The sequence below is a fragment of the Strix aluco genome, chromosome Z, assembly GCF_031877795.1.
Source record: "Strix aluco isolate bStrAlu1 chromosome Z, bStrAlu1.hap1, whole genome shotgun sequence".
Classification (NCBI taxonomy): domain Eukaryota; kingdom Metazoa; phylum Chordata; class Aves; order Strigiformes; family Strigidae; genus Strix; species Strix aluco.
Window position 1 is genome coordinate 92,305,660 of NC_133971.1, and position 26,203 is coordinate 92,331,862.

General features: G+C 47.3%; 1 protein-coding gene across 1 annotated transcript in view; it reads left to right on the forward strand.

Annotated features, from left to right (window-relative positions):
- Nucleotides 1-25,752, forward strand: part of ARK2C (arkadia (RNF111) C-terminal like ring finger ubiquitin ligase 2C) — a 52,610-nt gene extending 26,858 nt beyond the window's left edge. The window contains exons 2-8 of the mRNA XM_074813352.1: nucleotides 9,701-10,010; nucleotides 13,034-13,159; nucleotides 16,691-16,820; nucleotides 17,831-17,935; nucleotides 18,470-18,565; nucleotides 19,771-19,877; nucleotides 21,049-25,752. Of these exons, the coding sequence (XP_074669453.1) occupies nucleotides 9,701-10,010; nucleotides 13,034-13,159; nucleotides 16,691-16,820; nucleotides 17,831-17,935; nucleotides 18,470-18,565; nucleotides 19,771-19,877; nucleotides 21,049-21,166 (992 nt within the window). The 3' untranslated portion in view covers nucleotides 21,167-25,752. The remainder of the gene's footprint in view (nucleotides 1-9,700; nucleotides 10,011-13,033; nucleotides 13,160-16,690; nucleotides 16,821-17,830; nucleotides 17,936-18,469; nucleotides 18,566-19,770; nucleotides 19,878-21,048) is intronic.
- The last annotated feature ends 451 nt before the right edge of the window (nucleotides 25,753-26,203 follow it).

Genomic DNA, 26,203 nt, shown 5'->3' on the forward strand with positions numbered 1-26,203 from the left:
CATTGGCTTTTCCCATTAACGCCTCCCCTGGAGAAGGATTAAAGTTGCTTTTGGATTTCAGACCCACCAAGTCTGGCAACTTTTGGGTGGAGAGTTTCGGTTTGGGCTGTCACAGAATTAAGTCACTCTGTAAGTGATGCAGCGCAGCACTCAAGATCCTGCCAGGTCCTTGCAACATCTAGCTGGGGTTTTTCCCCTCATAGTTTTGGCTTTTTGCCTGTTTTTCGATGTCCTGTGTATCCTTACCGGTAGGAGGGAGCTGCTGCAAGCCCCCCAGCCAGTCATAAGGAGCAGTTAAGAGTGTTTTAAGGCAGGTGTTGAGCACTTGCAAATGTCTGGGGAAGGCTTTGGACACTGTGAAAGCAAGGAAACATTGGAAACAGGAGTATTGAATTTCCCTTTCCAAACAACTGGCTGCAGCATATCGCTGCCTGTCAAAGTTGAAGGGTCCTGCGTGCACAAGTCAGCACATTTTTACATTCCCAAGGGCAGGGATAGTGCCTCCCTATTGCTCTCTGCAGGCAAAGCCAAGTAATAGACCACTGTCACGTCAGGATTTTTTATTTTTAAATTGAGCGTGAATTCCTTCCCCTGGTTAATTTTCACATTTCCAGGTTGAGGACTAATTCATGTGGATATAACACCCTGTTAGTAATGTATAACAATAAAAAGATGAGCTCTCTTGACTCCTTTGACCAAAGGGTCCTGCTCCAACATTTTCTTTAATTGGGCTAGCAGTCCAAACTATGGAGAAAAGCCATTGAGTCCAGGCACCTGTCAATAAACTGGGAAAAGCTCTGGTTTTGTTTGCCTTCCTCAACATACCGCACATAAAACGGGCTTGGGTTACACACAGGAGCTGTCTGGGATTATGGTGGGGGAGAAGGGATGGGTGAGCACATTGGATTGCATGGCTGATGGGCAAAGACCCAAGAGTTGCCTTGAAGTTCAAGTACCTCTCTGCACTTAGCAGCACTGGGGTTTCGCTTGGGCATAAGCCCTGCAAATGGCCAAGCAGTCCAAAAATGTAATTGAGATCTGAGATGTGACCTCTGCTTTTATCCCGGGCTTTGAAGGCAAGCGATTCCTGTCGGCTGTTCTTTCTCCATCTTTTCTGACGCGTTCAGACCAAACAGAAATGAGATACATATTATAAAAAAGTCACAGAGGAGTTTTGTAACATCTCCAAAGCTGCATTTCCTCCAGTACCTTTTTCCCTGGCAGACACACAGATCTGGGCCCAAAACTGAGAAACAGGGCAGTTTGGGGAGGAAGAGCTGGGCTGGGTGGGAAACATCACACCAGGCTGCCAGGGCCACCCATCCCTCCAGGCACGTGAGAGCTTGGGAGGGGAGAAGTGAAATTAATTTGGACCATTAAATCTCAGAAAGCATTTTCTTTCAGTGCGGTTTGGCTTTTTTTTTTTTTGGTGTGTCAATCCAAAAATCATAAATACATCCTCAAACACTAGAATAAAGCTATAATTAAAACACAGTGCAAAGTACAAAAGCAGAAAGACGGATTTCAGTGTAGCAACGCCGCCAAAGTGTTTCTCCTTCCTCCTTGGAAAATACTGCTGAATTCAACACTTTCCTGTGAAACATCATCTTCAACAAATGTTGGGGCTTTTTTCCCCCTGAAGCTAGTGGAAAAGAGTCACAGGAAAAAAACCCTCAGCCAGTGCTGTATAAACAGTTGTCTCTCTCCTGTGATGGGTCCAGGCTGCCCGGCTGTACCCCATCACTGTCTCTTCTGGCTTCCCATCCCCATCACTCAGCATTGCTTCAGCCCCAATAGAAATATGCTAATAAATGCTGGTTACTGCCGGTTGTTTTTCTGTTGAGTGCCAAGTCTGGGCTGTGGAAGGAGTCCCACTTCAGCCGTTTTTGGGTACATTAGGGCTGTGCATGGTTTCCCCCTGTGGTATGCAGGAAAGGAGATGCTCTGCTCAGTGTTAGGGACCACGTGTGTCTGTACAAGCCTGTGCTCCAGCTACACCAGCTCACGTCACTCAGCAGTTAATGAGAGGCTTCGTTAGGGTGAGAGAATGTTGAATGGGGATCATACAAGCAGGCAGAGGCAATCTGCAGTCTCTGAGGTCTGTTTATGTGGTTTTTGCAATGAGCTGAGCTGGGTTTTGCTGGGCCTGCACAGAGGTCCATAGAGGTGGGGTGCAATAAGGGCTGTTGAGTGGTGTGACCATCAAGCTGGTGATGGGGGACCCCATGTCAGCCCCTTTCCCCTAAATCCCTTTGCAATCCTTTTCCACCAAGACTCTGAGCAGGAGGATGAAAAATCTCATGTTTCCACCCATGACCCAACCATGCTCTGCCAGCCACCACAGACCAGCCCCTTGCCCACCGCAAGGGCTCCATCCTGACTCCGTCCCTGGTGCTGCACAGCCTGGCCAAGCAAATAAGGCAAACAGAAATTCTCTTTATCCATTGCTAAAGTGTGCCAGAGCTGCTCCTTGCCTGGCCACAGGCTGGTGCTGGGGTCTGCTACCCATGTCATAGCACTAGATACATGGGACAGCAAACTGCACCCTGGGCTGGATTTGAGCTGTCTGCCTATTATTTTTGGCACGGTTCTTGCCATTTGCTAAATGAAATGAGAAAGCTGTTGGCGAAGGTGCTGAAAGTGAGACAGATTCCTTCCTGTCTGATAAATTTTTCACAAATTCTTTCCTCCTCCTCTTCCATCCTCCCCACCCTAATCTCCTCGCCCTGCAATTTGCTATCCTATAATGGGAGTGAGACGACATGATAGCTCCCTCTGTGCAAGACCACTAAATTTTTGTGCAGCTGGATATACCATGGTTTATTCTTTTAATTTTTTCTTTTCCAGGTGCATTGTCACCCCTCATTTCCTATTAGTAAGTCAATTTAACTCGTCTAATAAGGGTATATTCACAAAATAATTTGCAAAAGGTTAAGACGTGACTGATGGCACCAGGCAATTAGTAGTTAATTTGTAAACGCGGTGTGAGTCCCTGAGGCAGCCCTTCTTGGTGCGCCACGTGAAGCTTGGGCTGCTCCCACAATTTTAGCCTTTACTTGCTCTATACCGTGGGGACCAATGCTAACTTCCCACCGCGCTGCCGTCTCTGAGGGGAATGTTAATGCACGTCCAGGGAAACAAGCTGCGCTATTAAAAGCCTGGCAGGCTCTCTGCAGAGCCCAGTGCTCAGAGAGGCACCACGGATGGCTCCTGTTTATGGGGTTTATCTGCCTCCCCAGGGCAGGAGGAGGGGTTGTGGGGGGTCTAATCAGGGCGAAACGGCTGAGACAGCGCAGCTCCGGCCCCTGGTTTGGCTGATTACGATGAACAGATATCCGTGGCTGCAAAATCTGTCAGTGAATGAAGCCAGGGCGCTCTAGGAGCTGCCATCTCCCTGTGCCGTGATGGGAACAAGATGTATAAACAACCCCAGCCTCCCCACTACCCTCCCGGCCCCCACATGCTCGCATGCAGACCGTGAATGCCTCGACAAGCTGGCCAGGTTGTCTTACCCAGGGGAAAAATTCACATGCATCGCAGGCAGCTTAACAGCGTAAGACAGATTTTGTTTTCCTTTCGAAGGTGGCTGGGCTCCCTGGGCTGCAGCTGTCTGCTCGAGATACCTATCCCCAGCTCCAGCTCCGGGCCTGATCCTGCGTCCCTTCCCAGTAGCCTGACTGCCTCAAAAATATTGTTGCCACGAGGAAAGGAGGTGGAAATAAATTGTTTTGCTTTCTGGGTTTTTCTTTTCATAAAGCCCATAGCATCCAGGCTCTCTGCAGGGATTACCCAGGGGTTTTGCATCTCCGACATGGGTCAGTGTTTAATGAGCACACAGATCCCTTGAGCCTTTCTGGGTGAACTGTTGGTGGATGGATAAATTTGCATGTGCATATGCATAGTCAAATCTTGACTGATACTAAAGGAGAATCCCCAGTGACAGAAATACCCAGTATCAGATCAGTACATTTCTGTGACTTGATGTCACATACCAACCTGCAAAAATATATGAACTTATCATTTGCAGGGTTCACCTGGGGGTGTGAAGGAAGCAGGAGCATTTCTTTTCATGAAAAAAGTCCAGGCTGCTTCAGATAATGTATAGAAACAATAAATATAACTGTAGAATTGAAGAAAGAAAAAAAAGAAAAAAAAGAAAAAGCCGTGGAAGTGAGAAAGCGGTGGCGAGGGGGATGTGATGAGTTTCCCTGCGGGTTTCCGCTGTGTTCGAAGCCTGCGTGAGCGAAGGGTGGAAACGGCACGGCGGCGAGCAGCCGAACAGGTTCAGCTATCAATGCGCCTGCATCATCTGTTGGCTTTCTAAAAACGAATTTATACCTCCTCGGTTTGAGACTGCAGTCTGTAATTGCCATCTTCCAGCTAAGAGTTTTGGGTGCTTCATAAATAGCTGTTTAGCAATCTTCCCCGAGGGGTTTTTAGCTGAAGATCGTCTTCATGTTGCAGGTAAGGAGATGGGGCCGAGGCGTCACTGAGCTGTGTAGCTGTGGGGAGCAGACCCAGCTCCATGGCAGGTCCTCAGCATCACAGTGTGAAGCCACAGTGTCCGTCGCAGTGGAGGTGAGCCAGACCTGTTGGAGCAGCTATTGACCTGCACTCGTGTTCTGGCAGCAGAAGGAATTAATGAAGGGCCAATTCCCCCACCCCTTGATCCCTGGCACTGACCCTGACTTTGGGACGTGACAAAAGAAGCTGAGGGGAGTGGATACAGCAGCTATCGGAGCATCGCACAAGGCAGGGAAGTGTTGCTGGTCCTCACTCAAAGGCACAAGGTGGATGGGGCATCCGTGGCCACATGGTCCTACACCACCATACTGTGTTGTAGCCTCTTTTGGGCCAGGCTTGGCCCCAGGCTTGCCAGAGGACCACATAGCTCCTCTTTTTCATCCCACAGTCAGCCTGGCTTGCCCAAGACTTGATTCCACTTCTCCACTGGATCCCATCTTTGCCTCCATGTGTTAGGGCAAACTTTTAGACTTGCAAGGCACTTTTTAGACCTTGATTATCTAGGCTTAGGCGTTAGCTGCCTTTATGGATTAGCTGAGGACGGGTGGGTGCAAGGCAACAAGAGTTGTCTAAGGTTGAGTGGGCAGGCTGAGAAAGATAACAGACCTTGCAAATATGTATGATCAACAGAAGAGCATGAGGAACTAATATGGGGAGGGAGAGGAAAGACAAAGAAGGGAAGGGGGCAAACACCCCCCTGCTCTGCTGAGAAATAATTCAGTTTAGATGCTTGCATTGAGACAGAGGTCTCTGATTTCAATGACGTTTGCCCTCAACCAGTTAATGGGAGGCTGCCCAGAACTGGAGTATGTTGTCTGCTTTGCTTACACAGATGTGACGCATTGCTCATCTCAGAGCTGCTGATCTGATGTTGCTCTGAGCTGTCATTATCTGCCACAGCTACAGCATTTAAATGAAAGGAAGAACAAACAGGACAAGAAAATAAGGATTTCTGGCTGGTGGGCAGCCTGCCAGCAAGCCCAGAGAAATCAGCCCTCCACGGCTCCAGGTATGAACAGCTGGAGATACTCATGCCATTAGGAGGAGCACAGTAATGAGCCTCCTGTAGCGGGGTGGACCGTCTCCTCCTGATCAGAAGGATGGACATGGGGACACATGTTTCCAGGTTGGCATCAGGTCAAAAACCTCTCAGGGCTGGTGAGAACTGCATTGCCTCTGCAGCAAGGATGCTGGGCTTTCCCCTCCCTCTTCAGCTGGAGAAGACAAGTGTTTGCAGCAAAGGCCACTGAAGTTGATGAATCTGTTTAGGTGCCTTTGGGGTAGGCCATAAAAAAAGACATCCAAGATCTGGTTGACCCCTCTTCCTGAAAAATCAAAGTATCCCCATGGAGAGGGAGAATCCTTCTGCAGGATGAGGACCAAAACTCGAGCTCATTGAGCTGGGAGAAGATCTCTGCCTTGCAGATCTCAGAGCAAAATTGCCTTCCTGCAGCCACCACTGGGCTCATGGAGGATGCAATTAGTGGCTCTGGACTTCAGTAGGCACACTTTCCAACCTCATTGTCTTTGACGAGGAAATGTCCTCAAAGCTTAGCTAATGAAAATGTCAGCCCTGCTCTTGCTCTGGGGAGGGAAAACAAAAGCTGGAGGGCAGTATCTGGACTCGTTTTCAGTCATGGATTGATCTCTACTGTGGCAGACATTACTGTCCAGGCAAAAGGCAGATTAAATCCATGAATCAAATTTTCTCGAAGCATTTTATGGGCAATGCTTGTCAGTTCCAATGCAAATGTGATCTAGGACCAAACTGTGGCTTAGGAAAGAGAAAGAAGATGTGTTAGCAGAGTAATCATTAGTAGACACTGCTAATGTGAGATCTTCCATTGCATTGAATAGGGGTGAGTGCTGCGAGCCAGATTTTGTTGTTGGTCATGGTGTATACCTAGAGTAAGGCTGCTCAGCTCGTGTCAGCAGGGTGACACTGGATTTACTTGAAGTATGCAAGACCAAGTGGACTTGGAAAGCAGTCTCCATGAAGGCCCTTTACAGCTAGATACGATGAGGAGAAGAGGGTAAACTTGCAAATAGATAACTTTGAAACGTAATGTTCTGTTTTGCACTGTTATTTGTTTGCCAGGGCTTTCTGGGGTCCACCAGTACGATGCTTGGCAAGGACTGGCTTTTTGTTGTGCAAGCAGATTCAGTTATGCCAGCTGTATGATTTGATGACTGCTAATAAGCATAGATTTGCTGAAGTATTCCCTGAAGTCTTTGCGTTGAAAATCCTCATCAACAATTGGATTAGTTGTAGGGAATGAACAATTACAACACAAGATAATGTATTATGTTAAGACAAATTGATGAGTTCTATTTAATCATATGGTCCCAGTCACATCTTGATAGTATTTTTCCTATGGAGGGCAATGCATCATTGCACCAGTCGGTACCAGAAAAAATACTAAAAAATGCTTGCTTTAATTGTCTAGTACCTAAAAAGAAGAAAAATTAACTCTCTGTACCAAACCAAAATGGGTTAGACATTTACTTTAGGTTATGCTGGCTCTGCATGTCTTCCTGCCCAGATATCAGAGATAAAGTTTGCACTTTCTGGACCACAGGGAAGTGTATGACCAAGTTTCTCACAAGGACCGTCTTGGTACAGGAGAAATTCAAGTTAAAAGCTCAGACATGATGATCTGCCCACCCTGTTCTCTGTAGTTCATCATGGCTCTGGCATCAAAGGTCCTGCAGAGGTTTCATACAAAGTAAATCATACTAAGTAAATCATACTAAGTAAATCATACTAAGACCTCCCAAGATACAGCAAGAGGCTGGAAATCCTTGGCTAAGGTTGCACCAGGTATCACGAGACGAGTGAGATGCAGAAGATTAGAGACTGGCTTTTTCTGCTTTACTTATGTGCTACAAAATATGTCCCAGTAAATGTGGGGGAGTATCACTAAGCTTTGCTGTCTTGTGTCACCCTAAGCCATTTTTGTCTGAAATCTAACTAAACTGCTGCCTGGTGGCGAAGCTGGTGTGTTTGGGTGTGCAGAGGGATTATCACTTTAACCTGCTCTCCCACCTTGTCTTCAGGCTCCATGAGGACCTAGAGGTGTAAAACCTGTAACTTGCTGTAGCAGCTTTCCCTTGGGAGGACTCACAGCCATTAGACATTGAGCAATTCACCATGAGCTGCTTTGCAAGTCCTCAGCAAACACAGCAGTTAGGAGACATCTCCCCATGGTTATGGTGTTGCTCAGCTTTAGCAATGGGCTAGAGCAGCACAGGATCCCTGTTTCATTACTCAGCCTTTACCTGTTTGTGGGGTATGGTGAATTGGGGCCAAGCCAACAGTAGAAAATATAACCTGGGGGAACGGGGTATGTGGATGGCTCTTGGGTCTGGGTTTGCAGCTCCATCATTGAGGAACAGTGGGTCTGATCCCACTTCCTCTGGTTTTAATTAATAACGTAGTCAAATCATGTTGTTATCTGATGGCATGAGAAATTATCACCTTAAGAGTTCTGCTGCTGGTGGCACACGTATTTGTTACCTGCTGCCTCTCTCAGAGGGGCACTACGGAGGACTAATTTGTATTTCAGAGATGCTGTGTGTAATTACTTATGCACAGCTTTACAAACCATTCATTTCTATTAGGTCCTCTCCCGTTGTTTCTCTTCATGGCATCTGGCTTGCTTTGTGCATCTTCTGTTTCCATATGGGTGTGAACAGAAAGGGCTCAGGGCTCACTGAGTTGCCGTGAGGGACTGGCCCTGCCTGTCAGCAGAAGGGAGATGTGAGCAGAAACGATCTGGGTGAAGAAGGCATGATGTGCATGCCTGTGTCTTGGGATGACACTCAGTGTCTCTTGGTGCTGTTGTTCCTGGATATTTTGTGCCATTCCCAAAGATTAAAAAAGAGGTGTATTTTAGGAAGATGAAGTGTTCAAAAAACTGAGCAAAAAGGTAGGTGTCCTATCCTGGGGCTGATCCTCAGCAAAGAAGCATCTCTAGTAGCCTCACTTGAGTATCATCCTTCACCAGTGAGTTTACTTTTTCCCTAGTTTAAGAGCCAAAAGTTTTGCCATGACGCCTATAAATGCTCTGGGAATGTAGGAATTAACGTGCTGGATTGGGCCAAGGGCCCATCCAAGCAAGGATCTTGAGCAAGGTGCAAACCAGTGCCAGATGTTTTACAAAGTGCCTCCACTACAGATATCTTTCACACCTCATTTCTTCCTCATTCCCATCCGTTTCATGTCTGGTTTCATAGCAGTCCGAGTTGTGTTTCCTGCAGCTGCTCTCTCCCTGCATGCAGCTTACAAGGGTAAGCTATGAAGGGTCTCAGCAAAGACACATGGTCTTAGTCCTGGCTCTCAGAGGTGGAAGGTGTCTTATTCATGTCCTGCAGTCAGCAAGAGACAGTTTCCGAGAGCAGAGATTATTTCCTTGCCTATGAGACATTTTTAGACTGTCAAAGAAATACTTTGGATTGCATGGAAAGTCAGCAAGCTTTGAAAACTTTGGTGAACTCCTAACCCATGAAATCATAATTTAGAAAATGGAGGGTTTTCCCCCATTTCTAAAGTGTTGAGGCTTTTTCATAGAATCATAGAACAGTTTGAATTGGAAAGGACCTTTAAAGGCCATCTAGTCCAACCCCCTGCCATGAGCAGGGACATCTTCCATTAGATCAGATTGCTCAGAGCCCCGTCCAACCTGACCTGGAATGTTTCCAGGGATGGGGCATCGACCACCTCTCTGGGCAACCTGTGCCAGTGCCTCACCACCCCCATAAAAATTTTCTTCCTTATATCTAGTCTGAATCTATCCTCTTTTAGTTTAAAATCATTACTCCTTTTCCTATTGCCACAGGCCCTATTAAAACTTTTGTTATCTTTTTCTTTAAGACAGGAAAACCAAAACAACTTGAAGCAGTTTTCATCAGTATACACTTCAGGCTGGAGCCAAAAAGTCACTCTGAACCCAAACACATGTTTTGGTTCCAGTGGATTTTGGAGGAGAAAAACTATTAGTCAAAATCAACATTTTTCCATGTAATCGACATTAACTGACCTGTTCTCTTTTTTTAATCCTTTTGGGAGAGAAGAGAAACAGCTGTTTGACCAATTCTTACTCTGGATGGACAACCACTGGGCTGGGCTGTCCTGGCCATCGCTGGCCCCCGTGACGGCCGTGTTCTTCTCTTCCAGGTGCTCCTTTTCAAAGGTCTCAGCATCCCCATGCTACCTCCTGCCGGCACTTCCACCTGGGTCCCCAGCCTCAGCTCTCCACTGACTTCACCCTGCCTCACACGGTGCAGCCCCAGCCGGGGCTGACTCCCCACATGGCCCCCGCGCACCAGCACAGCGGCCCCCTGCACCAGCCCCTGGCGCCGGTGCCAGCCCTGCCCTTCCAGGACGTGGCTGGACCCTCCTTCCTACCTCAGGCGCTACACCAGCAATACCTCCTCCAGCAGCAGCTCCTCGAGGCGCAGCACCGCCGGCTCATGCCCCATCCCAGGTAAGCGGATCTTACTCTTCCTGAAGGGTGCTGAGAAGCTACATCATCCTCACTTTGGCAAACTGGCTTCTGTAAAAGCCCAGCACTACGTGCTGGCAATGTTGGGTTTTCTTCACAAGTTCATCTGCCTACCAGAAGGGAAGGTGCAGGGCAGGTTGTACCTGCATGTGTACCTTTCCCATGGGGATCCATACCGTGCTCATCCAGTATGTCCCAAAGTCACCTATTATTGTCACTCGTAGGAGAAGCATGACGGTAACACTTTGGTGTTGCAGCCAACTTGTCCTGCACGGCAGAGAGAGCAGTCATCATGGTTTGAGCCCAGAGGGCAACTGTGCACCACGCAGCTGTTCACTCACCCCTTCCTCCCCAGTGCTGGGAAGGAAAAAAATTAATCAAAGGGCTCAGGAATGAAGACAAGGACAGAGAGGGGTCGCTGATCCATTAGTAGTCATGGGCAAAAGACAGACTTGTTAGGGGAAGAAAAAGAATATCACTTTAATCCAAAACACTAAAAACAAACAACACTTAACAGACAGAATGGGACAGTGAGAAGCTCCACCATATATTAAAACACGTCACCCCACCCCTCCCTTCTTCTGGGACTCAGCTTTGTCCCCAATATCTCTACCTCCTCCCCCAGCGGCGCAGGGGATGGGGGGTGCAGTCAGTCCTGCTGTTCCTTCCCCCAAGGCTGGGGGGAAGAACTCCTCTGCATTCCTCCCCCTGCTCCACGTCACGTCCCTCTCACAGCAGACAGTCCCCCACAAACTCTCTCTGCCATGAGTCCTCCCCACGGGATGATTCTTCCCGAGATGCTGCGCCGTGGGTCACCCCCACGTGTTGCACCTCCCAGCGCCGAACTACAACAGCGGGGGCTGCTTCTCCCCACAGAGTCCCGGGGGTCCCCCACAGGCCACAGGAGAATCTCTGCTCATCTGGTGACCTCCACAGGTGGCAGAGGGAGCTCTGCCCTCTCACCACGGGATACATGGGGGACTCTGCTTGGGCACACCTCCCCCCTTCCTCCTCCTTCCTTCCACTGACTTTGGTGTTCACAGAGGTGTCCTTCTTGTAACACTTCCTCACAAGTTCCCCCCAATCCCCTCTCAGGTTCCCCTTCTTAAATACTTATCACAGAGCCGCAGCCACCATCGCTAATTGGCTCGGCCTTGGCCTTGGACCCTGGGGAGCTTTCAAGAAGCTCCTCACAGGGGCCACCGCTGTAGCCCCCTTCCCCACTACCAAAAACCCACCACACAAACCCAGCACAGCAATAGACTGCATGTGCAAGCTACCTCCTCATAGTTGTTGTTTCAAAACCATGCAAGAGATTGCACCCACCCGACCTGTTGGGTTTTGCACATAAAGAGCTTGCTCCTCTGGGTCTAGGTAGGCTTCACAGCTCTATGAGGGAATGATGCTGTTGACCTGCAGCACATTTGGTCCTGGAAAGGAGCCTAAACTCAGACTGGGCTGATGACTGCAGAGAGAATTACTGTAACTCAGCAGAGGTAGAAAGGGATGCCTGGCCTTTCCCTCATTGTGTTTCTTGAGAGAGGGGTTTATATAGCACGTAGGAGAGGAGTGCTTTTTTTGGGAACATACAGAAGCTATTTGTGGGTTGTACCCATGGATCAAAAATCAGAGAATGCGATAATGCTTCATTTGGAAAGAATGCTACAGACAGAAAACACTTTCTTTCCATGTCCTTTCTGTCTGAAAATTGTGTGTTCTTCTCACCCTTGTTTTGTTTTACATAAACTGGATTTTAGGTGGATTTAATCATTAGCTAATAATTGGGTAGCAAATATGTGTGAAGCTGAGGCATTGATGATACAAGTGTTTATCTCTTAGTCATAAGCTGAATTCAAATAAAAGCACAGAGCACAATTCCACGCAGAAGCTGCTTTGGTAAATGCTGTCAGTGTTACATTTGCAAGTGGGTTGTGGTGTGGAAAAGGGCAGAAACATCTTGCCCAGTCCCACAGCCTGTTTCTGAAAGCACAGCTGTATTGGAGGAGGGTGTCAGAAACCTTAGAGTTGTGGGGCATGAGGTCCCAGTAATGGGAATGGGGGTCGTGCCTTCAAAAGTGAAGCCTCTGAGCTGTGACTGCATGAAGTATTCTTTAGCAGTTCTCTGCTCCATTTGTTCTAGTGTTTTCCCATAGATTTGCTTTGTGATGGCTCTACTGGTAAGTGGGGACTCGACAGGAAGGAAGGGGTATGAGTCTATAGTGCAAATCCTGCCTGTGCATCCACCTGGTCTCTCTACATATGTGGACACTGATCAAGCAGCACAGGCTCTTCCTCTGAGTAGTTCAAATAAGCAATAATCACGAGAAGACACTCAAACCCCTAGAAAAACCTGGCTATATTTCCTACCACTTTCCTTTCCCTGCCTGCAAAGGCAGCAAAGCTGGGAGAGAAGGAGCCAGATCCCAGCCTGGCCTGTCCATCATCCAGAGAAATGTTGGCAAAGGCCAGCGAGAGTAAATTCTGCTTTCAGTTACTCCTGAGTAATCCTGTTATGAATGAGGTTCCCCAGGAGTTTATGGACTGCATGGGGAGACGAGACATCCCGCAGCTTCTTTATGATGATGGATAACGGCTGAAGCAGGGACATGTTTTATCTTGTGTGTTGTTTATGGAGCTGACAGTGGAGAAAAAGGAAATAGTGCAAATGGCACAAAGCTGCTAAGGAAGAAATTACTTGGTTTCCTCTTTTCTCTCCGTGTTACCACTAGATAGCATCTCCTGTAAACTGAGTATATGTGGATGCCACAGGGGGTGAGAGTGGAGGTCAGCGTTACGTCCATGGTGACCACAAGTAAACGACATAGCTCTGGGTTCTTCTTCCCATCATCCCTGACACCTGCCTTGGACTCTTTCCTCTTGGACACATATTCACAAACCCAACCATTTGGGTTTTCCCTTGGTTTATTGACACGGGCTCGGAGCAGAGGCTGTACATACCAGTGCTCGCTGCATGTCTAACTCTCTCATGGGTCTTCTCCCCACAGGCGGGCTCAAGAGCGCATGTCTGTTCAGCCTCACCGTCTACACCCCAGCTTTGACTTCAGCCACCAACTGCAAACTACACAACCCATGGGGCCCCAACCCAGGTATTTAGCCGAAGGCACGGACTGGTAAGTCTTTCACATTTCACTAGTGCATCGAACGAGGTGTTTAAAAAAGTCTTGGGGAGGCTGCAAGGGTTGGTGAATGTCATCATGGAACAATGCTTTGATGAAGGCTAATGGTTCAGCTCAACAGATACGTTGTGGGGACGGTGCAATGGGAAAACTCATCTCCGGGAGGGCCATGAGTGCATGCTAAAGCCTTTATGCATGTATTTGATAACACTGAGGCATCAGTATTGCCCATAGCTCTTCATCCATGGATGTAGAGTGCAGGCAAACTTTAATCTTCCCCAGGTCCTTTTCCTGCTGCACGGCACAGCCAGGGTCTTTTTTCTGTAGACCAACATCTCTTGTCTGAACTACATCTTCTGCTGTCCACCAGGCACTCAAAAACTGGTGACCACAATGTTTTCTGTCATCTAAATTAGGGAGCACCATTCTGCCCTGCCCTGCAGGGTGGTGTGAATGAATTAATAGTTGTTAATCATTCTCCCACTGTAGTGTTCAATACCCTGGAAAAACCAACCAGAGAATTGATCATTTCGTTTTCAGAGCAGGTCTTGAGCTCTTGCACAGTTAATAAGGTACAGGACCCTACTTGGAAGAATAAGAAAATAAAAACATACTTCTGAGTAGCTGCCTGTTAGCTGAGTGAAGTCCATTCTGTGCACTGACTGAATGGAAAAAATAGCATGTGAACATGTAATTAGAGACAAATGCAATGTGTATGTACAAGGGGACTGAAATAAAATGACACAGGAAATCTTAATTATGGCATTTCCTAACATCTGAGTGCTTTGCTCTGCAAATTGAGAGTCCTTTTAACGCAGGGGGTTTTTCTTTCCTCCTTCAGGGTAATAATGCACAAACTAAAATATGGCCAGATCCTTCTGCCATTTTCTTCTCAGGTGTTCCCATTACTGGCACCACTGTGAGCTGAATTTGGCCAGGATGACATTGTTCAGATTAGTTTGCGAAGCGGTTCATGTACCATCTGGATAGAGCCATTCTTTTTGCCTTTCTTTCAGCACAGAGTGTTTAATTATAATCATTAGAAGGATCTGATAAAGCGTTGCTTTATGTTGCCCTCCTCCTCCTCCCTCCTTTTTCCCCCTGTGTTGCTCCATAGCCTTATAAAACCTAGGGAGTGGGGATGACAGAAATCATATACTGTGTATATATATTTGGGTGACTCACTTCCCCTTGGGGCACACATACAGTTTTGCCCAGTGACAGGCACAAAAACTTTCCTCTAATGTGTTACCACCACACGAGCAGCAGCGGCGCTTGCTTGGAGGTGGTAGGTGGTAGGTAGTCGCAGGAAATGGGGATGGAAGGAAGATCTGAAGGTGCTCAGTCATCTCAGACAGCCCAGCCTCGATTAAAATCTTCTGGTGAAGAATAAATAAAAGTCCAATTTGGTTCTGTAAATCATCTTCTGCATATGCACTTAGTGATGACTATCCAACCTGTTATCTGCAGCCTTATCCTTCACTTTTGAGATTTTGGCAGGCGGTGTACCACAAGCATCACAGCTTTTGAACCTTGCCATTGAGCATCAAGATGCTGTACAGACATCCATGTAGCACAGGCTAGAAGGTGATGGTTGGTTTTGGTTTTCTTCAGCCAACGTGCTCTGCTTATTCACCCCCAAACTGTGGGAAAACACCATTCCATACAGTATTCTCCTTTGGACCCTTCTATAGACTCACAGCCTTCAGGAGCCTTGACATTCTATTTTAAGGCTCTAGATGCACTGGTGCACAAATAGTTCAGGAGTGCTCTTATTGCAATGACTTGTGCAAGTTAATAATGGCCATTCATCTTTGAGACATCTCTTCAGCCCTTGATCTCAAAGCACTCTGTGGATTATCACATCCATTTTGTAGATGGAGAATATGGGAAGGTGGAGAGGAAGTGATCAAGGTCAGTGACAGGGCTGGGAATGGACCCAAAGCGTCCTGATTTCTAGTCCAGCCTTCCATCCACTGGGGAACAGTCTTAAGTAATTGGATAAATCTCCAAAATTGTGACACAGGAGCTGGAAAATGCACAGTCCTACAGATTCTCACCCTGGCTGTGTTCCTGCCAGTCGCCTGCTGTGTTTTGTTGTCTGCCAGGTTTTGTTTGTCTAGCACATGGCTAGCACAGGGGCAGCAAAGATAGTCCCTCTCTTTGCTTCAACTTGCTGCAGAGTGTCTTATTAGGGGGTATGAGAGCACTGGAGCTGCTGCATGGTACACAGGTTGTTCTGGGTAAAAGATTTCTGCATTTACTGTCCCCTTACGCCTGTTATCTGATGTTGGGCAAAAGTCGTTTCACAGCTGCCGGAAGACACGCCTGGGTTGCTCCTAACAAGCTGTGGTGCTCACTGCTGCTGTCCTCTGTGCAGGAGAAGGGAAGTTTGATGCTGAAACAAGAAGCCACCCCTGTGCTCTAATTAGCTTTCCTTTGGCAAATGTGAAGACAATGGTTATTAGACCACTGGCTTTTGTAATTATGATAAAGTGAATGATGTTCAAACCACTTGTCCGCTAAGAGACTCTCTGGCTGGAGAGACAAGGGATCAGCTAATTGGATTATAAATGGAAATGCTGCTCTAGGTCTCCTCCCATCCCCTCCACACAGTGTGAGGATGGGGTTGCTGTTTGTCTCTGCACATTGGATCGGGTAGAGCTGCGGCATTTGCTGGGATCTTGGTTATGTCAAGTCCTGGTATTGAGCTGGGTTATTTTTCTGGAGCAAAAAGTGCCTAAACTCACCAAGCTGAGCCCCAGCTCTGTTTGCTCAGGCCAGGCTGTGTGCAGACAAGTGGGACCATCGGGGGTGTCCTGCTTCACTGGCATTGGCCCACTGGTTGTGTGACGTGCTTTCCTAGAGAAGTCTTGTCCAGAAATTTCTTAAAACCTTTATATTTTCTGCACAAACAGCAGTTCTGGTGTTCCCTGAGGCTGGGTTCAGGTGAGGTGCAGTCTCCCTTGTTTCCCCGAGTCCTACCATGACCTGGGCTAGGAGACCTCCAAGGAGAATGCAGACACATCAAAAAGCCCCTGGACAGTGCCTAGCTGGCTCCTAACAACTACCCAGAATGGTTCATCGGTGTGTCTCCAGAGTAATTAGCTGTATTCCTGCAAAATATTCAAGGCAAAATGTAATTGTTTGCAGTGATGGCAGTAAAGGGAGGACCTAGTCTGGCTGGGTTGAGTTTACCAAGCTTGGGTATTGATCAGAGCCACCAAAATGCTCTTGCTCTGAAATTATCAGGCTGCGTCTGTGCAGGTCTTGACCCTGGTTAACACAAATGTCAACTGGCATAAAAACAACCCCTCACTCCTTCATGCTGGTCTGATGTGAGATTGCCAAAATTGGACGAAACTCCCTTCCAAGTTGTAGCATCACCCAGCCTGAGGAACCCACAACAGCCCAGAGCCCACCAGTGGAGGTTTCCCTCCTCTGCCACGAGCATGATCCGACTTGCTGTAGGCTATGCAATAAAACCGTGCAGTCAAAGCTGTATCTTCATCCTCATGCCCACAGGGACCTCAGTGTTGATGCGGGACTGACTCATGCCCAGTTCCAGGTCCGGCCTGTCCCTCAGCCCTATCAGCATTACTTAGCTACACCTCGGATGCACCATTTCCCCAGAAGCACATCCTCAACACAGATGGTAAGTGAAGCGCTTTTACCGAGAAATGTTTTATGCATTGTCTGCCAGAAGGCAGTCAAAATAAAGGCTGCTATCTTTCTATCACCTGTCTTCTGCAAATCCCACTTATCTCCGGCCGTGGGAGGGAGTGTCTGAAAGGATAATGTTGCATCATTGCACTCTGGATTCGAGAAAGGAAAGAAAAGCTCAGCTGTTCTGGAAAGACACACTCCATCGCGTGCAGCACCATGCTCACAAGCTGGTCTGCAAAACCTGGGCAGGATGTGAGAGACTCAGCAGTTATTACTAATAATGTTATTAACATTGGAACAAACTGTGGGCTCCCAGGACTTTTCATATGCAGAAAGATAGGCGGTAGGTGACTCCCTTTCCTGGGATCAGCCCCGAGGACCATCCCTCATCATATCATTGCTCTCTACATCAGCCTTGATGCCATCTGTAAAGGTCTTGCATGACCTCTTGCACAGGTGGAGATGGGGTTTGTGAAGAAGTTGGGCTGACCGGAGTCATTTGCTGGCCCTTCTCCTAGCAGGGTGCTGTATTTGGAGCTGAGCCATGCCAAGCACTGCTAATCCTTAAAGCATCCTCAGAAATCCCATGAGGGTGTTTTTTCCTGTGCCCATAGTCAGACCCTGACACCTGTGTACTACAGCAAGGCTTAAAAAATCAAAGCTTGGATGAAGAGAAATCCACCCATTTAGAACTAAATAAAAGAAAATCTTTTTTTAAGCTAATCCATGTTGAGAGTCTGGAACTGCAATGTTATAGATGCAACAGGAATTATTATAACAGACAGTTTATTCAGAAGAAATCCATGTCCTTTAGTTATCATTTATAGGAGATCTATTTAATAAAACCTCAGTTTTTGGTTATTAAAAAGCTTCCGTTGGGGAAGCTTTTTAATAAAAGCTCATTTAGAACTTTTAAAACACTAGATTTAAATCAGGGTACACAAGGTATTTCTATGTGCAAGTACGGGTGGCTTTACTTTTCTCCCTCACTTCTCGCAGGTTGTTCATGAAATCAGAAATTACCCTTATCCTCAGCTTCAGTTACTCGCTCTTCAGGGACTGAACCCAAGCAGGCACACATCCGCTGTGCGGGAGAGCTATGAAGTACGTATCTCTGGGACTGGAATTATTATTAAATTTTTAAGTTCTGGGAATCTATGCAAGCTCTGGCATAAACTTTTAAGACTGTTTTGTGGCACGGTCATTGCTCTGAGTCTTGCAGCAATTTTAGTAATAACTGGGAGACGAAGGGGTTGAGTGAGTTTGGGAAAAGATGGTTTACTCCAGGGTGCCTGGGTCCGGCTTGGGTTGACTCTGTCTCACTTCATGTCTGTGAACAAAGTGCTTTAGTTCTGTGGGGTTTTCTTTCCCAGCCTGTTAAATGGAGCTCAATTTCCACCTTAATTTGTGAAATATTGGATGCCAGTTCTCTGCTCTCTGTCTTGAACCCTAAGTTATTGGTCCAAGAGCCAGGGCTCAGGTTCACCATTAAAGCATGATTGATTTGGGTTTGATGGACATTTCCACAGAGGAAAAGGCAGGAGGGAGCCTTGGTCAACAGCAGGTAGGCTGGAGTGGTGGGACCTCATGTCTCAGGAGCGATGTTGATGGTGCTTTGCTACTGTTCCTGTGCCACAGGAGTTGCTGCAGCTGGAGGACAGGCTGGGCAGCGTGAGCCGGGGTGCTGTCCAGAACACCATTGAGAGGTTCACCTTCCCCCACAAGTACAAGAAGGTGAGTGCCCTGAAACCACGGCACAACTGCCAGCCCCTCTCAGTTGGCCAAGGGTTGTGGGCACTGAGTGGACAGAAGGAAGGACTTTGGTGGATCACAATCCTTTAGGGTTGGCAAACCAGCACCATCGATTGAAATATTGCCTGAAATGGGGGAGGAATGTAAAATCCAGAATTGGTGCTTTAGTATCTTGTGGGGCCTCCAGGCTGAAGTGTTGGTGTACCTCAGTTGGCTGTTTCTCACTTCTAGGCTAGGAAGCTGGGGGTCAAATTTTCAAAAAGGTCTCAGCCTTCTCCCACCCAGCGGGTGCAATTTTCCCCCCTGTCCACGTGTGGTAAGAAAGTGCACACACCAAGGGGGTTTCTTGCATGCAAACCCGCCCCGTTCTGCATGCAAACAGTGCTGCCCGCAAACACTGTCTTGAGAGAGCTGGGTCTGTGGAGTGGGGGAGCTTGTCCTCCCCTCGTTTTGCAAGAGGTGTCTCCTCTGTTGGAGCTGATCTCCTGCTTGTAAGGAAATTGGTGCCATGTTTTTGGATTGTGCTAATCAGAAAATGGGAAAAGTGCTTGTTTGTGTAATAATTTCACATGTTGGTCATTCCTGGCTGGGCAATAACAAGCAGAGACATTGCATTGTCCAAATTGGAAGTAAGTCAACTCCTGCTGTGCTTATCTCTGACCGCATCTCCAGTGGATCTGGAAAAATATAAATAGGATTGGATGTGTAGGGGGAAGAGAAAAGGGGAGAGCTGACAGGCTAAGTACTGCCCCATGGCACAGTGTGGGGCTGGGCCAGTGGCCAAGCCAGCCTGGGGCACAGTGGTTGTCCTTCCTGGCAGCTGTTGGTCCCACATGCTTTGGGGTCTCTGGGAGAAGCCTCCATCAAGGGGACCATGGGGCCATCACCACTGCAAGGAGGATGGAGGAGGTGGCAGTGGGCTGTGTTAGGGAAGCAGAGGACAGGCTGCTCCTTGGGGTACTACCACTAACCCTACGGCCACTGGCCCCAGGAGGAGACATGCTGACTAGCAGCATGTTTGTAGCATCCTCCCCTCACTGGTTGTTTTGGCTGGGCTGTCTTCCCCAAGCTGGAAGATCTGGCTGATGAATGAAGCTCTTATTATTTGACTTCCTGCAACTACCCAGACTTGGGAGAGCATTAGAAAGTCAAGTCCTAACCAAATCATGTCTTTAACTTCGCTACAGAGAAGACCGCAGGAGGGCAAAGCTGAGCAAGAGGATGGAGAGGAGTCAGACACTGATGAGAAATGCACAATTTGTCTGTCCATGCTTGAAGACGGAGAAGACGTCAGGTACAATCCTTCCATCTGCTCCTCTGCCTCTTGATGTCATCTGAGTTGTGTTTATTGGGATTAATGCTGCCATGTGCTGGTGGGATTGTGTCTGTTCCTGTCCTGACAAACTCACTTGGGCTGTTGCAGGGTCTGGTAAACCAAATATAATTTAGATGGATATTGGTATGGGCTGTAGGTAGGAAGAGCTCTGCAGCAGCAGGAGGGCCAAGATTTTATAGTATCTCCTGGGTTTGGATCACCTGCTTCAAGGCTGTGCCAATGAGCCAGGTGGCAAGTGTCAGAGAAGGATGGGTCCCAGGTCTCAGACAGCCATCTGGAGCTTGGGATGTCAATGTCTGAGCTTGACAGATGACCAAAGTATAATAAAAGGGAGTGTGGGTGTGAAGTCCAGGGGAGTTTGGCTTGTGGCCAGGACAGAGCTGCTTTATTGTAGAATAAGTGAGATTACTCTGCCTGCATGGTCACAGGGAGCCATCTTGAGCCAACAACAAAGCCCCAGTTATCCCTCACAGATGTGCCCAGGCTCTTGGCTGGGTGTGCTTGTGACAGAGGATGAGGACAAACAGTTGCAAGGGGCTGACCTACCTTGCCTGAAGGAGCTGCAGGTGGGCAGTGCGGCTGCACTACCTGGTCCTGCTCCTCACCCTTTAATTGCCTTAAACCATCAAGGAAAACTCTGATCCTCCTGCTGTGGGTCCTTGTGGTTCAAGGTCCCTCTGGCTCATGAGGGTATGTGAAGAGGAGACAAATGTGATGCTGGTGAAGAGCAACCACATTCCCTGGGGCACACCAGGCTCCTACACAGGAACAGTGGGGACCCATTTGACTACTATGAGCCACAGCAATGAAGAACCAAGAGTCTTTGGACTATAACCTAATGCTCCTGAAAGGTTAAAAAGCAGCAGCTGGGGTAATTAATAACTGGGACAGCTCAATTCACGAGGGCGTGGGGTTTTCTAAAAGGCTTTTAACCCAGAAGGACACCATGTCTGACCTACTGCCCTTTGTGAGCTGGCGTGGCTGGGGAAGGCTGTAGGACCTAGGCACCACTGCTGTCACTACAGCAGTGCTTCTCCATGTTTGAAGCAGCCCCGGCTGCTGCTTTCTGGCTCTTCGTATTCCCCTGGACCTCCTCCATCTTAACGGGCTGGTACTTCTCTCTCCGCAGGCGGTTGCCCTGTATGCATCTCTTCCACCAAGTGTGCGTGGACCAGTGGCTGGCCACCAGCAAGAAGTGCCCGATCTGCAGGGTGGACATTGAAACACAGCTCGGCTCGGACAGCTGAAAGGACTGGCTGGACACACCATTTTCCTTACCAGGTCATATGGCCATAAACCCTTGCAGCAAAATTTTTGCCTTCTGAGCCATTTGATTGAGAGGAAAAGTCTGCAGGCACGTTAGTGAGGAGGAGGAGGAGGTGGCAGTACAATATCTAGCAGTAGGAGATATTGCACATATGCAGGATACGGGCCCGGTGAAAGGGAGCTGGCATTCCCAGAGCTCAGAGACCCCGTGCTGCAGAAGATTTAGTATTGAACATGAAGGAACTAGTTGTGGTAGTCTGGCCTGTCAATCCTGCATTTCATGAGGATTGTATATATACCTCTCGAATACGTAGAAACATGTTAGGGGTCCTTTAGCTATTTCTATGGATGGCAGCTGGAGCATGTTAGCTTAAGAAATGTTGTGTTTGATGCCCTACTCATCTTGTGGTGGACATGTTGCTGTTACCTAATTTGCACCAAATATTTTTTCATAGATTCCTTATTTTGGTGCCTGATTAATACATTGCAGAAGGGGAATAAAGAAGTCAAGCTTTCCCACCCCTGGGGGGGAAGAGGCGAAAAAGCAAAATCCTGTTTACAGTCAGAAGGGTTGCGCTCTTTGCCTCAGCTGCGTGTGCTTCCTTTCCTTGCGTTTACAGTGTGTTGCAAATTTAGAGAAGCTTAAAAAAAATAAAAATTGGGAATGAAATGAATGAAGCAATAGGGAGAAGCTTCATTCCTGCTTATCTGCTGGTGCTGGACACTTTCTGTAGGGGCACAATATTAGAGTAGATGCTGCTTCTTTGCTTTCTGTATCTTAACAAAGTAGCTTGGCATGTTGGAATCCAAGGAAGGACTGTCTTCATGATTGCCATTGTCCATGATGCTTTCTCCTGCGAGCTGTGAGGCTGGTTGGCTTCAGCACTGGTCCAAAATGATGGTTACTGGAGTTGGCGCCTACAGCTGTTCTTTGGGGGTATAATAATGCTGGAGAGGTGCTGAGAGATGTACGCTGCCGACTCCTCTCCCATGCAAAAGCATCTCTGATAACAGGACAGGAGAAAACTCCCAAAGTTCACAAGGCACTGCTGAGGCCCGTGAGCATTTGGGCATGGGAGGGGAAGGCAGGTTGGAAGTGGGATTTGGTGCTTTTTCGCAGGGCTGGGTTGTGACCCTGCCTCAAAGCACGTGCACCTGCACCCACATGCATTTGTATACACATTTCAGGATGTATCCATATGGAGAATGCAATGATTATTAAAATGAAACTTAATTTTATTAACGCTCAAAACAGAATTAGAAGGTGGTCCCCAAAGCTGTTGCGATCTAAGGTCTCCCTAAAATAAAGACCTCAGCATGCCAGCTGCAGGGACTGAGCTGAAAACCCTCTGGAGAACCAACATTCACAACCAAAACAATTTTATTTTTTCTTTTTTTATTTAAAATCAAGGTTTTTTGGTATACTAGGGAGGCAAAAGAGAGATGCAGAGGAGCAAGAGGAATTAGTCATGAACATTATATATTGAAAATGCTGATGTGGTGGGAATGTTTTCTGGCTCCCCTGAGCATCCGTTTCGCTGGAGCCAAGTGATGCTCTCCAAGTAGAAACAATCATAAATTACCATCTGAGAGATCATGGGATTCCCGTGAGCTGTAATTGGAAAACACCAACCTCAGAGGCACCCCAGAGATTTTTTTTTTTTTTCCCAGCTGGAGAGGGGAGGGAAAGAGGAGAGCCCCACAGGGTGCAAGGATGTAGGAGCCCCTCTCTTTCAGTGCCCATGTAAGTAGGAGGGAGCAGAGTGGGACACATGGTGGCATATAAAAAAGATAGAAGAAAGACATTTTTTACAATGAGGGTGGTGAAACACTGGCACAGGTTGCCCAGAGAGGTGGTCGATGCCCCATCCCTGGAAACATTCCAGGCCAGGTTGGACGGGGCTCTGAGCAACCTGATCTAGTGGAAGATGTCCCTGCCCATGGCAGGGGGTTGGACTAGATGGCTTTTAAAGGTCCCTTCCAATACAAACCAGTCTGTGATTCTATGATTTTATTATGTATTTGCCACCCAGCGTAAGCAATGGCTTCTTGGGGAATGTGGTGGTCCCAGCCCTGACGTCCATGGGTCAGGGAGTGCTCCATCAATACCTATGGGTCTTGCTCCAGCAGCAGCAGATTGAAGCGGCATTTAAAATAATACTAAAATTGCAAACAATATGGACAAGCAAAGCAAGGCTTTGCCAGTTAAATACACTGTAAGCCAGCCTGGTCTGTCCAGGCATGAGCTGGGGACAAAGCAGGGAGAGGAACGGGGCAATTGGGACCCTGACCAGGTGGGGAGGGAATGAAGAGCGCTTCCAAACCGCGCGTTTTCTTAAAGCCTATGCGAAAGTATTACTATTTGCCTAATGAACAAGCACAGTTTTTAAAAAAACAAAACAAAAAAAACCTTTGGTGAAGAAAAGCACCAAACTCCCGTGGTCTCGTGTGAGTGACTGATCCCAAGGTGCGTGCGAATTTACAGCGTCTGGAATTGCATCAGTGTGTCAGGTTCCTTTGCGTTTAAATAATTTGTACGAGTAGGTTGCGATAATAGGATGAGTTTAAAAACAAAACGAAACAACAAAAAATCTCTAGGAACAAAACATTGATAGTTTACAGGGTTTTGTGAGTTTAAATGCCTTATATTTAACAATCATAATTTATGACTAACTTGTAGATATCGTGGGTTCTTATTTAATTATTTTTATAGTTGTTTTTTGCATTTTTAATTATAATTTATTTATTTAGAAATTAATACTAATTTTTTTTATTACTCCTATTACCTCATTTTTGCATTGTTTCTGGGAATGGAATGCTTTGCATGCGTCGGTACTTTAAAGAAAAATTAAACATGGGATGTGGGGGGTAATGCTTATCTTGTCAAAAAAAAAAGAGAAAAAAATCAGGGTGTGTGATTACAAACTGTATTACTGTGGTGCTGTTACCTTGGATACATTCCATAAAAATGCAAACCTTTGATTCTGTATGCTGTGACATAGTGGAAAACTGCAATATAGTGACTGTGTTTAGCACATATATATGAATATTATTTGCACTCATAATCAAACTCTGGTGATCCTTTCACTTGCGTCCTCGAGCATTGAAGGTCATTAATGGCGCTCTGCAAAACCAAAATGTTTCGGTCGATTCTTGCTACTGTCCTGTCGCCGATGCCGCTGGTGATGTTACTGCTCTTGCTGCATGTGTTACCCTGTGATAACACCCGGTGGGCCCCCGCTACAAGGCTGTGCTTGGGGCAATGCACGCACTTAGCGCAAGACTCTGCAAATTGCTTCAAAAATCAAGGAAGGAAGCCGAGGTGTGGTCACTCTTTCCAATTTTTGGTGCCTATTGGTGTTCAGTCTGGCTCTTTTCAACCTCTGTGCATGCACCCAGTTGGGCTCTGCAGAGAGGATGAAGGAGGCAATCAATTGAGCCTGAGTTTGAAGGCAACAAAATTGAAGGATTAATTGCAATTTTTAAGGGTTGACCCCTGGTCTAGCTGAGAGTAGTTGGAATGGACGCAGGAGTGATTCAGCATCCCTTGATAATGCCTGGCCATGAGCATTTGCTATAACCCAGCTGTGAAACACGCATGGAGCAGAAGTCCTCAGCGCTGATATTCTTGATCAGTTGGTTTCATCCCTCCTTGTTAAGGGGGAAACCTCATGTTGGAGATTTTTAATCGACTGTAGAGCTGGGACCTGCACTGGAGCCCTCCTGTCCTCAAGGAGGGGGTCAACCCCAAGCTGATGTCCCGCTCCTGCAGCGGTGGCCAAGCATCCCCATCCCCAGCCACGGGTTCTCATAACACACTGCCCTTTCCCGAAAGGCTCCTGGATATCAAGTGCTCGAGCCTCGCAAGAGCGTTAGAGCACTTTTGATAATATTTTAAGTTTTAAGCCATAACCGCTCTTGGTCAGCACAGATGCTTGGCCACACATGGACAGAAGTGGGGTTCAATGCATGTGCTCAGCCAGTAGCCGCCCCCCTCCCCCCCAAAAGGCTTTGGATGCAATTCTTTTTTGGGTTAGAAAGGCACAAAATGACCATATCTTAATTTTTTTCTCTCTGTCCCTTCAGGGTGCTGCTCTGCTTTGTTGACTTTGCCTTACCCTGGGTTTAAAACCTGTCTGTGTTTTTTTCCTTGCTGCTCTGTAACACTCCTCCCCTGTAGCCTGGAGCTGCGGTTTCAAGTCATGCAGGGTTGGGGGGGTCGGTTGTTCACCCCCACAAAGACACTGTAGAAGGGATAAGTAAAACAAGGAGCGAGTGAACAAAAATCCTCTTCTTTAATGACCTGGGCTGGTGAAAGGATCACCACATTTTTGTACTCCTACTGCTGTCCTGTTGTGCTGTGCAACATTTTGCTACATAGACTATTTTATAGAAGAAAGCTAGAAAAATATTTATTATTAATATTAAAGCAATAGTGCATTGAAGAAATAAAAAGACATTAGAAATTGTGTAAATGCTTAGATTCACTTTTGGTGGATTTTTTGTACTTTATTTATAACTAATAAAACAAACTGCATTGCTAACTATAAACATGTGCCACACAGAAGTCACCTGGCAGGGTGATCGCTTGGTCTTTATTTACCACTCGTTTCTTGTATCTTTGGGTGAATTCTTTCACTTCTTATGCCTTTGGATTTTGGTGTGCAAAAGAGACACTGCTGGGGTATAAAATACTCTGCCCAGCTGGTTTGCAGGGGCTGTTGGTGCTTGAGCTTCACGGCAGAGGCGGGGTGAGTCTTCCACACAGGCACACCACCGTGCCTGATGTCCTGTGGCACCAGTTTTGTGAGTAAGTACCAAAATCACTTTCTAGAACCAGGCTGAAAATTGCCTGTTAAAGAGAAATTTCTCCTCTAAACACAACCTACGGTGCCTGTAGGATATCTCTAGCAAGCCCTGCAGAGATACCAACGGGTCCTCCATCCTCCCAGTGGAGAAGCATCTCCCTCCCTGTGGGTCTCTGGTTTAATAACTAAGGAAAGAGAAACTTATTGGAA